The sequence below is a fragment of the Dermacentor variabilis genome, chromosome 9 (assembly GCF_050947875.1).
Source record: "Dermacentor variabilis isolate Ectoservices chromosome 9, ASM5094787v1, whole genome shotgun sequence".
Lineage (NCBI taxonomy): Eukaryota > Metazoa > Arthropoda > Arachnida > Ixodida > Ixodidae > Dermacentor > Dermacentor variabilis.
This window is the reverse complement of record NC_134576.1, coordinates 31,093,985-31,108,143: the sequence shown is the minus strand read 5'-3', so window position 1 is coordinate 31,108,143 and position 14,159 is coordinate 31,093,985. Positions and strand designations below refer to the sequence as shown.

Genomic DNA, 14,159 nt, shown 5'->3' with positions numbered 1-14,159 from the left:
CATCGAATTATTCTATATATGGAACAATTTCTGGGCACGGTATAGTTACAATGAGTATATATAGCAAAAATTACGTTTACATCGAACAAAAATAGCAGCGACTCCCGATATATAGAACGTCGAGCGGCGGAAAAGTGCCCTCAGAAGTTGGCTTTCCCTCGCAATTGCGGGGAAACCCAACGGCGCGGCTCAATCCAATCACTCTCCCTACCGTGACCGCGCTGCTTTGGACAAGCCGTCGACACCCCTCTGCAAAAAATGATCCTGGACCGCCCGCAGCGCTTGCTCAGACAGCCAATCAGGGGCTTTTGTACCCTCGTCGTGCAAAATGGTGAAAGTGCGAGTTGTCTCGGTGCTTTTCTGGTCCATTGTGTGTGTGCCTTGTGGGCCTTCTCCCGCAGTGTTGCCGTGATGAAGTGGCAGAATTCGCCTTTTGTCGTGAAGCTCGAAATCATAAATCGGGTCGAACGCGGTGAGAAGTCGGATGTGCCCCCCAGCGTCATAGATTCCGATGAACACTCTCAGGATGATCTTGAAGAATAAGGGGGAAATTAGGGCTAAAGCGGCCACTCTCTCGCCCCAGTGCCCATGGTGCCCGACGCGTACGCAAGGCCGTGTACAAGTCGGTCATCTGAAATTGCTTCAGCCGTGCCAGCTTCCGCATGCTCGGTGATGACTGTAAATTCTGATGAATGCGACGCAGCCGTTTCCGGTGTTGCCGAAACTTGGAGCGAGCTGTCAGAATTTCCGGAAGCTATTGACGAGTCAACAGTGGACGAGTTTGTGAGTGCAAATGATGGTGTCGCGACCACGGGAGAGCCCGAAAACGAATACTCCATTGCCGATGTCATACCGAGCACAAGTGAAAGTGGGCACAAAGAGGAAAGCAACGACGGTCCTTTGCCTACATCCTCCGAAGTGATTGGTGCGCTCGCACTAGTCCGGTGCTTCTGCGCGAATGCGGAAGGTTGCGGCCTCAGCTGCTCCTGACTCCTTAGACAATGTGGAGAAATGCGTGCGTCGCAGGCAGCGAAATTTGCCCGAGCAGAAAGAAATGCAGGACTATTTCATGCGAAACTAAGTTAGATTCATCAATAAAGTGATTTTATAAATGGTATGTGCTTTTATGACATCCAATTATTCCGCAGGCGTATATTGAATTATGCTCTATATCGAACTGATAGGCGTTTTTCTTGCGAGTTCGATATAGCCGGGCTCGACTGTATGAAAAAATTTGGAGGACACTTAAGCTTCGCTTTTAAGAGTGGAATGTGACAGCACTGAAAGATCTGTGACTGCGTCTCATGCCTCCCGGCAACTGCAGCTTAGCGCGTGCTTAGCACATGGTCTTGGTAGAAAGGCCACGTGCGCGCGCTGCCAAAAGCTGCTTAAGTAACCGTAATGTTTACCAGGAAGTGCTGGCAGCGAACGCTATGCACGAAGGTGAGCTTTCTTGTAGAAACGTGGCCTTTTGCATATGCCACGATGTGGCGTAGGCAAGAGACGTCTGGAGGTGCTGCAAGGAACCGGGCCCGCTGCTTTATGGTCTTTGAGATTTGTGCACATCAGCGTGCACAAATTTCAAAGGCCATGACTGCTCTATGAATGGTAGAAAAGCTGCAGAAAGGGTTTGAGTTTTTTGAGTTTCCGCGTAACAGAATGAAGTTTTTTCATATATTCAAGCTACAATCCGACGCTATCATGTCTGTAGCTTGTGTGTAAGTCGTACTTTACAATTTTCTTGCGTATTTTATCTTGAGAAATTCAATTAGTTCAGTAACTTCCTTGCGCTGCATGGAAGGCCTGCATGGTTGGGTATGCGTGGTTCCCATATGATTTTTCTCGAAATGTCATACGACGCTGGATTTTTTGTGACACGGCCCCCTTAATGTTATCGCGTTTAAATATGGCAGTAAGCTTCAAAACCAAGACAGAACAAAGACTAAACCAACATGAGCACTGTACTGCAACTGTCTTAAGCAACATCTTAAGCTGAGTTTTGAAGCAGATTATCCTGATGCTGAAACCGTCTAGCGCATGCAAATTTTGGTAATACTGCCTGTAGATTTTTAATTAGTGGTAGCAATTACAAAAAACATGCACTCTGCAATAGCGAATCCAAAATTTAGAAAAGTAGCCCAAGACATTTTTTATAAATACATTTTTCTTTAACGTCACGGCAGCGTGGGTGAAGTGCCTAGAAATCTTCCTTTGCACACTGTATGGAGGAGCCAGAGTTATTAACTACTACGGTTCCTGAAAGCCATTTCTACATAACCGAAATAGTTTTGCCTTGCTGTAAGCCAGTCAGAAAGTGCGGCGGTAGAAGCACGTTTTGTAGCTTTAGCATACTAGAATATGGAAGAGTGGGTCTAGTGGCAGCACGGCGCATGCCTTCCTGTAAAGCCGAAAACATCGGTGGCACCACGACCGAACTATATAGTCCCACATGGACGCTCACAACAATAGCGGAAACCGTTCTCAAATTGTGGAGTCCAATGAATGCGATAACATAATTTCTGGGTCACCATATGTCACCGCAGACCCAGACAGCTTCAATCGACCCTGGGCTGGTATAATGTAAAACTATTCCAATCTGTTTTCATTCCAAATCTGCTGTAAGCCCTTCGTGGATAAGTCAAGATGGCTAGGGCCTCGCCCATGTGGGCGCAAAAGCAGGCTGGACGTTACACCAGCCCTGAGGACAGAGACGCCCATCACCTGAACATGCTGCAGCGTGCGCCTCTCCAATATCTAGTTCACTCGCAGCGCCCTCAGCATACTCTGTCTCAGCTAGGGAGCGCCACATCGCTTGGCTCACTCAACTGTATTCTTGTACACTCTTAATATAGCCGCCCTGGCCATTCCGACAGCAGCACGAACAGCCGCAAGTGTCCGCACGCATGTTGGCCACTTGCGAGAAGCACTGAAAAGTTTAGTGTTATAAGCGCGAAAGTTACGGGAAACTGCGCAACAGGCACTGTCTCAAGGTGTGCAGAATGTGAACGGCTGCACTCTTTTGAAGAATGAGTGCTTGCTGTTCGAGGCCACAGCTGGAACACACATGCTGACGCCGTTGTGGCTCAGTGCGGAGCAATTTCTTTCGATCTTCTGTGTTTGGCGCAGTAGCCCCACCCCTGGATGCAGGGGTGGGACTACTGCCATTTACAAGAGGCGTAACTCTTGTATATGGTATTCTCATCAAAAATACCTCATCGAACTCCTGGAGAGCGCCCAGAACAGAGCGAGTCGTTTCATTTAAAAAAATTATAGTAACCAGTCAAGTGTAACCCAAATAAAAGTCAATATTTCGTGGCAACCACTAACTACTCGCCGTGATATTGCCCTTCTATTACTATTTCATAGATTCATTCACAGTTGGCCTAACCTTATCAAACCTTAAAAAAGCATTCTCGACATCACAGTTCATCACAGTTCAGCTACACCCAAATTCATGGCAACACACATGCTTTTAATTTTTCAGCTTTGCCCCGTGCGGTCCATTTATGGAACGCTCTACCAGATAACATCGCTTGCCAATCTAAACACAGTGCATTTCGCAATCTTCTAATCTATCAATATGCCGTTTCAACCGTCTAATGCATCTTGCCTTCTTTCAATTTCTTTCCTGCACTTTTCTACAAGTTTATAAAAGAATTTCAGTGATCCTAATTTTTTACTATACTTACTAGTGTATACATGCAAAAACTTTTATAATGGTATTATGCTATTATGTTATTGCGTTCGCTAATGTCATATTAATTTCCATGTTGCGCGAATATTCCTTTCATTATACTGATGTTTCTTTTTTCCCGATTCCATACTAATATGTTACCGTATTTCCCCCCTTACACAATGCCTTCTCAAAGGCCTGTAAGGTACATGTAAATAAATAAATAAATAAATAAATAAATAAATAAATAAATAAATGTAATGAAAACTAATTTTCAACAGGCAGAATTGTTTGGTGCCTGAAGGGGTTAATAGAGAACTGGTAGTCTGCCCAGAGTGTTTATTTTATTCTTCAAAACACACTGTTCCTCCCGATTTCAGCTTGGATACTTGCACCGAGCTGACACAAACAACACACCTGCATGGCTGCACCCAGGGCGATCACTTCGTCGGGGCTGTGGGTGTCCAGGAGCTGTGACGTGGGAAAGCGTGATGCCAGGAGGCTGCGCAGCCGACGCACCTTTGTCGAGCCGCCACAGAGCACCACCTTGACGAGGCAAGGAGAGGGGAAACACAATGCCTCTCACCACAATCCACACTTAAGCAGATGCTACAAAATCTGATCACTTCGAAGGCCTCAAGTATAATAAAATTAAAATTTGGAAACGATTACGTAGACCTCACTTGCTGTTAACCAACAAAACTTGGCATTGAAGCCCTGAAAAACTGCTAATTTTAGCATTTGGAAATATGTGCCACACATCCCCTTTCAGAGATGGAGGCTGCACAATTACGTAGCTTTATAGTAAGCCTCGACCTGCTGCAATGTGCGATCGACTCTGAGCAACTGCACACTATTGGTGCTACACTATCATATAAACTGCAATACAGTCGCCGACCGATAAATTGACCATCGATAATCCGGGCATGGTCGATAATTCAGACAGCTTCGTGGCAGCGTCATTGGTCCCATAGACTTAATGTTTAAGGACGACCAATATTTCGGACAGTCACCAGCTTTACGTTCGATTATCTGGACTTCATCCATGGCTCTAGATTATGCCGACTTGGCCGCCATTATCTCCTCTGGCAACCTCGACGAGACATCAAGTACGGCCTCAGAGATTAAACACTACTTGGTAATCCTTGAGGCCTTGCCTTGATTGCAGCACTGTGCCTCTGAGATTTAACTGCAAATGCCAATCCTGGAGGCTTTGTCTGAATCGTGAGGTCGCATCAACATTGTCATCATCACATCCATTTCGGCACCACCGCGTATGGCCCACTCTTGTTTGTTGAATTTGCCTTCCGGACAGTGTTCTGCCGTTCTGTGCCTGTTTGTTTGGTATGCATTCCACAGAGTGCTCTGCTGGCTACAAGAAGTCCTTCTTGTGAAGTTATAGACAGTACACGTGAAATGGTACCAACGGTGCCTTTGCAGTCAGACTCCAAATGAGTCCTGAGTTGCAGTCCAAATGAGCATGGCTCCGCAACTGAAGAGCCTGAACTGCTGTCTACCACAACAAACTCAAATGCGGACATTATTGATGATCTGATAGGCTGCAGTGTGCTGATTCCTGCTGCTGTTACATTTGAAGACTTTGCAGACGTCGACAGCATGGTGTCGTCATGTGCCGAACTGAATGATAACGAAACAAATGAGCTAGTTCTCCCACCGTCAAACTGCAACTCTAACTCGGATGATGATGATATGCCATGTGCTCGGGCGCCTTCACACGTGGATCTGACTCGAGCCTTTGTAGTCTTTGCACCAGTGTACAGAGACAACAAAAAACTGGCAGAAATACATGTGGACTTGGCTGCATGTAAGCGGAAGTGTGTGCAACAATGAATCGGTCACTCCTTCCTTGCATGGGGGCCTCAAAACGCAAATAAATCATCTTTTTTAGATACATTCGTTAGTTTGGACATTCGATAGTTCAGACTTATTTACATTCCCCGTGGAGTCCGAATTATCGGTCATCAAATGTATAAGTTGAGATATTTTGTTAAGAATAAAGAGGCTTAATTAAGTCAACCCTTGCCTTATATGAAGGTCTTCAGCAGAACGTGAGTCATTGTCTGGCAACCTACGATGTGATGTTGGAGAATGCATAGTCAAAGCACTATTCATATCCAAATGTGATTGCTGGTACTTCTTTTTCTCGTGTCACTACGTCTTCTTAGGTGCACTGTTTCGATAGACTGTGTGAGTGTGTGTGACTTTTGTTTGTTTTGTTTCGTGAGTAATGAGTATAGCGGCACGCGGAGAGTTTTCAGCGGCATTCATGATAAAAGTTGTGGGCTTCATCAAAGCGAATGGCAACATGGCCACTTAGTGCCAATTTGGCATTACTGAAGAAAGCGTGCAACACTGGCGGGCACCCATGTCGTGTTATGAATGTCATGCAGTGCATCCACAACTTGAGGACACACTTGCGGACTTTGTACAGAAGCTTTGTGCGTGCACACTACCGGTGGCAGGCAGTGCAGTGCTTTTGTGAAAATAAATGCGTTTCAGGGACATTTTTGTTGTTTTCATTTTTTTTTTCACTTCACGGTAAGGGGCCAGGCTTATATTCCCATTAGACCTATATTCTGGTTTATACGGTAGAATTCTTTAGTCACCGATTGCAAGACTCCCCAAAACCTGGCCATTCAAGCCCGTTCAAAGACATTGTCGAGCATTTATATGAGCAACTTGAATCTCACACAAAAATACCTTCGTTATATCCAATATGCATCATCACTGACTATCAAGGTGTGTGCAGTTAACATTCGCTAAGAAAACTTATACAAGTAGTTACCACGAGCTTAAACATGAAGCCTTTCTACCCACATTAATAGACTTAAATACAGCTTTTATCCTAGAATAATTTACCTTTAGGATTCGTTAACTGGCAGCATGCTTTTTTTTCATCTTAACGATTTTATTTCTGCACTTGATGGTACTATGTCATGTTCAAGTACCTACTGTTTTTTGTAATATCTGTGTTGATGTTGATTCCTGCAACAATCTTTGTGAATTCTCTATGGTACCCACTGTTGCTATGTGAAGCTGATATCCCTCGTAGGGCTGCAGTATGTAAAATATGGAATCCTCGACAAATCGCACCAGTGCAGGCCAGGGCACCCCAATGCACAGTTTCATCCAGTCATCGTTGCCCCAGAGTGCCCCAGTGCAGGCTGGTGCAATTTGCTGAATTCGCCATAAATAAATGTGCAACTACCATTTTATTCGAATGTAGGCCCATAGTCTTTTTCAAATAATAATATGCCAAACTCTAAGGTCGGCTTAGATTCGAGGATGTTAGTAAATTTGCCAGTTCGAAATTGAAAATAATAAATGTGGTGCATAGCTAGTGCCATCTAGAAAAGTCAGTATCGCAGCCACTACTAGCCGTGCCAGTAGGCAACTGAAGTACACAAGTGACATCGCCATTTTTACCTGTGTCGTATCAGCATGCGGCCTGGCGTTATCGTAACTGCACCTGTGAAGAACAAGGCGCATCCTGCGGTATAGCCGCATTGCCAACGTGCGGCTCGGCTCGCGCTGCTGATTGCTAGCGTCTTTTTGGACGGTGCTTCGGGCTGCCTCGCCATTCCCGATCACTGTGCCACTAATAAACCTCTTCTCACATCAAACAGGTGATGCCACTGCAGTGCTGCTTTCAGTCGAAAAAATGTTCTAGGTGCAGAGGCATCGTCAAATGTTCAATCCAAACAGGACTTCAGCATCGATGAGAAAAACATCCGTCATTGGAGGGGGCCACGGGAGATGCTTGTTGTGTTTGCCGCAACAAGGTGATGATAGCAATAAAGAAGGTAAGTGCGCAATAACAGAGAGGAGCTGTTCACTGAGATCTTGCCACATTTCGACGCATACAAGCTGTGCTGCACTGTCTGCGCATGCATGGGTGCGTAGGCGTCTGCAAGCATACGAGGCTAGCAGCAATGATGAGGTAGAGTGAGCTCGGCATGTTCATATTAAAAAAATGCTGTTTTCATTTTGTGAACACTGCCCTCACTTTCTTGTTCGGCCTACATTCGAGGTAAGTTTTTTTCATTTTTTGTGGCTCTGGACCGTCCGGCAAGCCGAAGATGCCGCTTGAGTCCAAGGACTTTGAGCCACCAACTGAGGCCACCACAACAAAACTGCCAGACAATTCATCAATAAAGTTTCTTCTCTCTCTCTCTGGCTTCGGAGATTCGAGGGTCTTCTTAGAATCGGGGTCAGTCTAGGTGCGAGTAAATATGGTATATCTTTGTTACACACCAATATCGGTAAGACACATTTTAGTATTATATCATTATATCGCTGCTCTTCTATATAGGTCTTCTGACTTCTGACATGCCCAAAGTATGAAGTGCTTGGAAGCATTTGTTAATTCATGCTGATGACAGGCAAAGCCTTAATACAATCAGCGTCCGATTTTTCGGACTCCGTAGGGGCCATGAAAACATCTGAAAAAATGGGTAGTCTGAAAAAAATGAATGCATGACATTTACTGCATCCAGGAGCTTTGAGTACCACAGGTATGTCCGAAATAGCCTTAAGGGCCTGCCAGCACACTTATTAGGCATATCGGTGCTCGTACTGTGATAGGAGACAGTGGGTGCATGCGCGTATAATTAAGGGGAGGCGCGGGTTTTGAAATGACAAAAAATCGCCAAAAAGTCGATTTTCGGAAAAGTGCGTTTTTGCTACGTTTATACATTCAAGAATCCCTCCGCGAAATCTAGAACCTAAATTTAATCCGAAAATAATAAAAAAAGAAACACTTATACGGGCCAGGGTGGCCGCGGAATTAGCAAAAAACTGCCAAAAATGTTCGAACTTCGCACCGTCATCATTAGCGAATGCGTTGGCCGGCGGGCGCCATTTTGAGCTTGTTTGGAAGCTGCTTTCTTTGTGCGTTTTTTTTGCGCCGGTTCAAAATGGCGTAGGTGATGAGGAACTGACGCTATCGCGTCATTTCTGAAGGATGCACCCGTGCCGCTGATTGGCCAAAGCACGCACACCCCCCGCGCGCCTCGCTCCTATTGGTCTGGCGCCGTTTCAGTGCCGATTCCCGCGTGCCCGACAGGCTGGTCGCTCTCGTGCGCGCTGCGTGTTTGTCTCTGCTGTTTCATCGCGCCGCTGTGAATGTTCAGCCGCTCACTTCTCGATAATGTTTGATAAAGTGTCCTTTTCGCTGCCCGAATGGCTGGAGGAAATCGTTGTCTGAAGACTACTACGCGTCAAGCGTTCGGCAAGGTGCGAAGGCGGCCGTGGGATGCGCGATAGAAGACGAATAAGCGTGTCATAACCCGGAGTTGCCAGCTGCTGGTCTGCCTGAAGATTCTGCTGGATCGAGTTCCGAGCTGCAACCCAGTACGTCTCGCATCAACACTTCGTCCACCCACGCCTCGCGTGTTGGCGCAGACCTTGTAGATACCGTTTTCTTCACGACTGAAGAAAGAAGCAAGCGTGCAGCGATCGCCGATAAGGCGAAAACGCGCCTGGCGTCGCAGTCTGCAACGGAGCGAAAGTTTGAGCTGCTGGGTGTAGACATGAAAGAGGGCGTCAGCGACAGCGGAACAGAACTTGCGATCGTAGATTTATTCGTGGTGCAAGACTTTTTTGGACTTATGCCGTGTCCTGTGTGCACCAAAAAAACGCTGATGCTTTCGAAGGACCCCGCCAAGGAGTACGGGCTCTGTGCCAAGCTTGTGCTGGAGTGCTCTACGTGTGGCATGCGCGAAAGGATCGTCGGAGGCTTCACATGTCCGACAAGGATCACACAAACAGAAATGCTTTGATAAACAAGCTTGCAAAGAGGCACAAGCTAGCAACAGACTCTGCCTACAGTCCTGGGCTCTTATAGGTATAGATGTGACCTTTTGCTGAATGCACAATTGTGAGAGTGTGCAAGAGATGTAAATTTTTTTAAAATTTGAATTCTGGGATTTTACCGTATTTACACGATTGTAAGTCGACCCCTTTTTTCAAATTTGAAAGTCTGAAGTTGGGGGGTCGACTTACAATCGAAACCAAAACATGGCCCCGCCAAAAAAAGCCATACCAACGAGAGCTACAACGCAGTTACAATTTTATGTTTGCTCTATGGCCCTACCCGTATCTTTTCGCTATCCCGTGTGTTTGTTCGCTTTTCGGAAGGGTTTTTTAACATTTTTGAGAGTCTTACAGTGCATGCAACACTCATGGGGGGGTGTCGATAGTTGATAAAAGCGCCGCTGTTCCCATTTGCGGCGGCACCCTCAGAACGGCGGCGCTTGCGGGGAGTATCGGTAGTTCATGGAAGAGCAGACACCGATCGCGGTTTTATCTCTGTTTAAAGGCATTGGTATTGGTTAGACCAACTTTTTGACGCGTTTCACTTGACTGCCGGCTACGTGCTACTTCTATGCTTTCCCAGTCGTCATGAGTGCTGCAGGCCCACTAATCGTTCGGCACTCGTTCACAGTAGCGTTCAAGAGGGCTGCCATCCTTTATGCCGAAGAAACATATCACTGCGCAGCGGGCCGCAATTTCGATGTTTCTAAACGGGTGGTGCAAGAGTGGTGACAGCAGCGAAGCGAAATTTTCACCTGTGTGACGGCAAGTGAGAAATTTCCCACGTGCCGAAGTATGGACGCTTTCCGGAGCTGTAGGCTAAGCTTGCGGCGTACGTCGCTGAAATGCATGATCGGTCCCTGCCAGTGAAGTGCGACGTGGTCATGAAATAAGCCCGGACCTCCGCCTTAATTTTAAGGTTCTGCTCCGCCGTGAGTACGAGTGGCTGGCGGCAGAAGACTGCGAAATTACGCCAACCGGACCTGTCAAAAAAGAGCCTCCCTGACGGCTGCGTGTGGTTGGGTGCATTTGGCGTGGGCTGCTGTTTTGCAAGATGTCCTGGTGCGGTCGTTTGCCAAATTTGAAATTTCGCTGGACCACGACGCGCTGTGGGACCGCAGCAACGATGACAATGGCAGCACTAGTGAAGACGAGTAGTCCAATGACCATGTCAGCTACTAATAAATTTTCGTTATTGAATGCGCCCTCGGGGTTTTTTTTTTTTTTTTTTCCCCGGTCAAGCGATATGGGGGGGTCGACTTACATTCGAGTCGACTTACAATCGTGTAAATACGGTACGTTCCAAAACCTTGATATGATTCTGGACTAATTTTGACCACTTGGGAAGCGCTACAACACAGGCACATGAACTTTTTTGCATTTCAGCTCCATTGAAATGTGGCGACCACCACTGGGATTTGATCCAAATTTTTTGTTGTAGCCATAAACTTTGTGGAAAGGACATATTTTGTTGTGGCCATGAACTCTGCGCAACTTTATTTGCATAGGGATGCCATTTGTGTGCCTTCTGTTCAACATGGAACTAAAAAATGAATGTGAAGCTCGTGGTGCTAGCTTTCTGGCATTGCTTTCAATGACTATGCATGATTTTGCAACCAATATCTCAGTGTTATTTTTTGCAAAATGGCCATATATATGTCATGAACTTGTTGCTGAAAGACAGGGCTACATGGTGATGCAATTTATATTGCCATATTGTTAGACCATTAAAAGTTACAGTGAACTGAAAGTTCCAACTGGTTTTTCTCAGCTTCATTTTTCTGGACACCGCACACTGCCTTATAGGGGGGGATCTTCATATGTTCTTTCTAAGTACCAGCAAAATGTTTGGTATCAATATATTTGTGTCGAATGGATCTAGCCGGTGATGCTATTTATTTATTTCTAAAGTTGCCGGCTAAATTTAAATTGCCACTAAATACAAATGAAAATTAGCAAAAATATTGAAATTATGTTTACATCAGTTTTTTTTGCATTATAATTGCACTGAGAACAATAAAAATAGCATCAATGGCTAGAGCTACTCTCTGGTGTTATGGCCGTACACTTTGTTTTTTCTTTTGACAAAGTTCAGTTTTTGAAAAGCCCCGTAAGAAATTGATTGAATTTCTGTATCAATAACTTTGCATTATTTGTTCTAATGAAGATATAGAAAATCTAATTAGATATTTGCAATCAGCAGAAAGATCTGAACAGTACTGTTAAATATCATCCCGTTCACACTAAAATTAACAAAATTGGTTTTGGGACCCACGTCTTCCCTTAAGGAAAACATACAGTGTCCCGTGACAGTTGCCCCTTCCCACTGTTGGTATACTTCACAGCAACAAACGCGTACCACGAATGCATTGTGGCAAAGCTAACCTTTGGAAACCGCCATTATGCAACGCACCATGCTTTCCGAGCTTTGAAGACACTGGCGAAGATTACAAAGGCGGAGTTGGTGCCATTGCTAACAGTGGCGCATTGTTTCAAAGACAAACACAACACCCAACAGCAAGAAGCTTGGTAGCGAACATCGAAGCGGCTATGGCTGCCAGTGGATACGTGGGCGAGAGCACTGGTTCGAGGCAGCAAGATACTCAAAATGGCATTTACAGTCGCTGACCAATTTTCCAGACTCCGAAAATTCGGACATGCCCCATTATTCGGTCAGCTTCGCGGCATCGCCATTCTCCCCATTGACCATAACGTATAACAACTGCCGAAAGTTCGGACACCTTGCAACCTCTCGTCTGATTTTTCGGACACTCCTTGAGCCAACTTGGTCGAGAGCACCATGCACCGACTCTGACCGGTGCATGGTTATGGTAGCATGGTTCGACTTGCTGAACGCCATTTTTGTTTTGAACGGAGCTTCCTTGCTACCCCACAAAGTGGCGCTACTGCAAATACCCGCTCATCATCATCGTTTCTGCCTGGTTTGATAGAGTGGCTCTGCAGCAGTTTCGGTTTCAGCTTAGTAAGCCATGTCAAGACAATCCAGCAGCTGCTTTGTTTTTTCGCGCACGACGCTGCGAGCAGGCCACGTTTTTTCGTTTGTGCGACTGGTGTCGGCACGGTGGTGTTTGCTTTGTGTGCTGTGTCGAGGTTTCGGTGATCCAATGCGGCATACGGAAACATCGCGTCAAGTCTCTAATGGCGCCGACAGCGCCCGCGCAGACTGCGCTGGGGAATGCCGGCAAGCGCGTGCCGGGAGGCCTAAGCTTTATCGCCTTCCGATGTGTTCCCTACTGACGCAAAAATATTCTGCCAAGACCTGCACAGTGGTTGCATTGCGACTCCGGACACCGTCTCATTTGACAGTTTCACAGGTGCTGACACTGCTGTACTGATGTGCGCAGAACTCGACGATGGCGAGATCATTCGTCAGGTTTCTGCTGCACTGCTGGACGATGACTCTTGAGTCGGAAGATGACGCACCATGTGCTACGCTGCCGTCGCATGCGGAGTGTGTACAAGCAGTAACTGTGCTTTCGGCCGCCTGTAGTGACCGTAGTACGACCCTCTCCGAGATTCAGGCTTATCTGATTGCACGTAAACGGAACAGCGTGCAGCAGCTCATTCACGATTTCTTCAAGCCTACTGCCGAGCCCGAATAAGTGTGTGGAAATAAAGGATTTCATTTTTTTTTCTTAATCTGCTTTTTCGGACACCTGTTTATTCGGACATTTCCGCAGTCCCCGTGAAGTCCGAATAAACGGTCGGCGACTGTAATGCCATTACGGAACTGCGGTCATGGCAAAATGTCCGGAAAATTGGACAGCAAAAATTTTTTTAGTAGAAAATTTCAGACGTTCTTATACATTAACCCTATGGGGTACGTGGCAGTGCCGCGAAGAGTCCAAACTACTGGGCATGTCGGAAAAATCGGGCATCCGGAAAATCGGTCCTTGACTGCACTGGTTTATTAATGTGCACAGATGTGGCGTAGACGTGTGCAGATGTGATCAATCAGCATGCTACCTTCTGAAACATGAGGCCTCAAAATGATTCCTGAAACTACAGTCGCCAACCGATTTTCCGGACTCCAAAAATTCGGACATGCTCGATTATTCGTACTGCTTCGCGGCACCGCCATTCTCCCCATAGACCATAATGTATAACAACTGCCGAAAATTCGGACACCTTGCAACCTCTCGTCTGATTTTTTGGCCACTCCTTGAGCCAACTCGATCAAGAGCACCATGCATGGACTCTGACCGGTGCATGGTTGGACTTGCTGAACGCCATTTTTGTTTTGAACAGAGCCTCCTTGCCGCCCCTCGAAGTGGCGCTACTGCAAATCCCCACTCATCATCATCGTTTCTGCCTGGTTCGATAGAGTGGCTCTACAGCAGTTTCGGTTTCAGCTTAGTAAGCCATGTCAAGACAATCCAGCAGCTGATTTGTTTCTTTCGCGCACGACACTGCGACTAGGCCACATTTTTTGTTAGTGCGACTGGTGTCGGCATGGTGGTGTTTGCTTTGTGTGCTGTGTCGAGGTTTCGGTGATTCAACGCGGCATACGGGAACATCGCGTCAGGTCTCTAATGGCGCCGACAGTGCCCGCGCAGACAGCGCTGGGGAATGCCGGCAAGCGGATGGCGGGAGGCCTAAGATTTGTCACCTTCTGATGTGCTCCCTACTG

At 46.4% G+C, this 14,159-nt stretch overlaps 1 protein-coding gene across 2 annotated transcripts in view; it reads right to left on the bottom strand.

Moving 5' to 3' along the window:
* LOC142592567 (heat shock 70 kDa protein 14-like) overlaps window positions 1-14,159 on the bottom strand; it is a 91,582-nt gene that overhangs the window by 28,815 nt on the left and 48,608 nt on the right. For both annotated transcript variants that reach the window (XM_075704093.1, XM_075704094.1), the window contains exon 10: window positions 4,091-4,219. In XM_075704093.1, coding sequence (XP_075560208.1) covers window positions 4,091-4,219 — 129 coding nt within the window. The remainder of the gene's footprint in view (window positions 1-4,090; window positions 4,220-14,159) is intronic.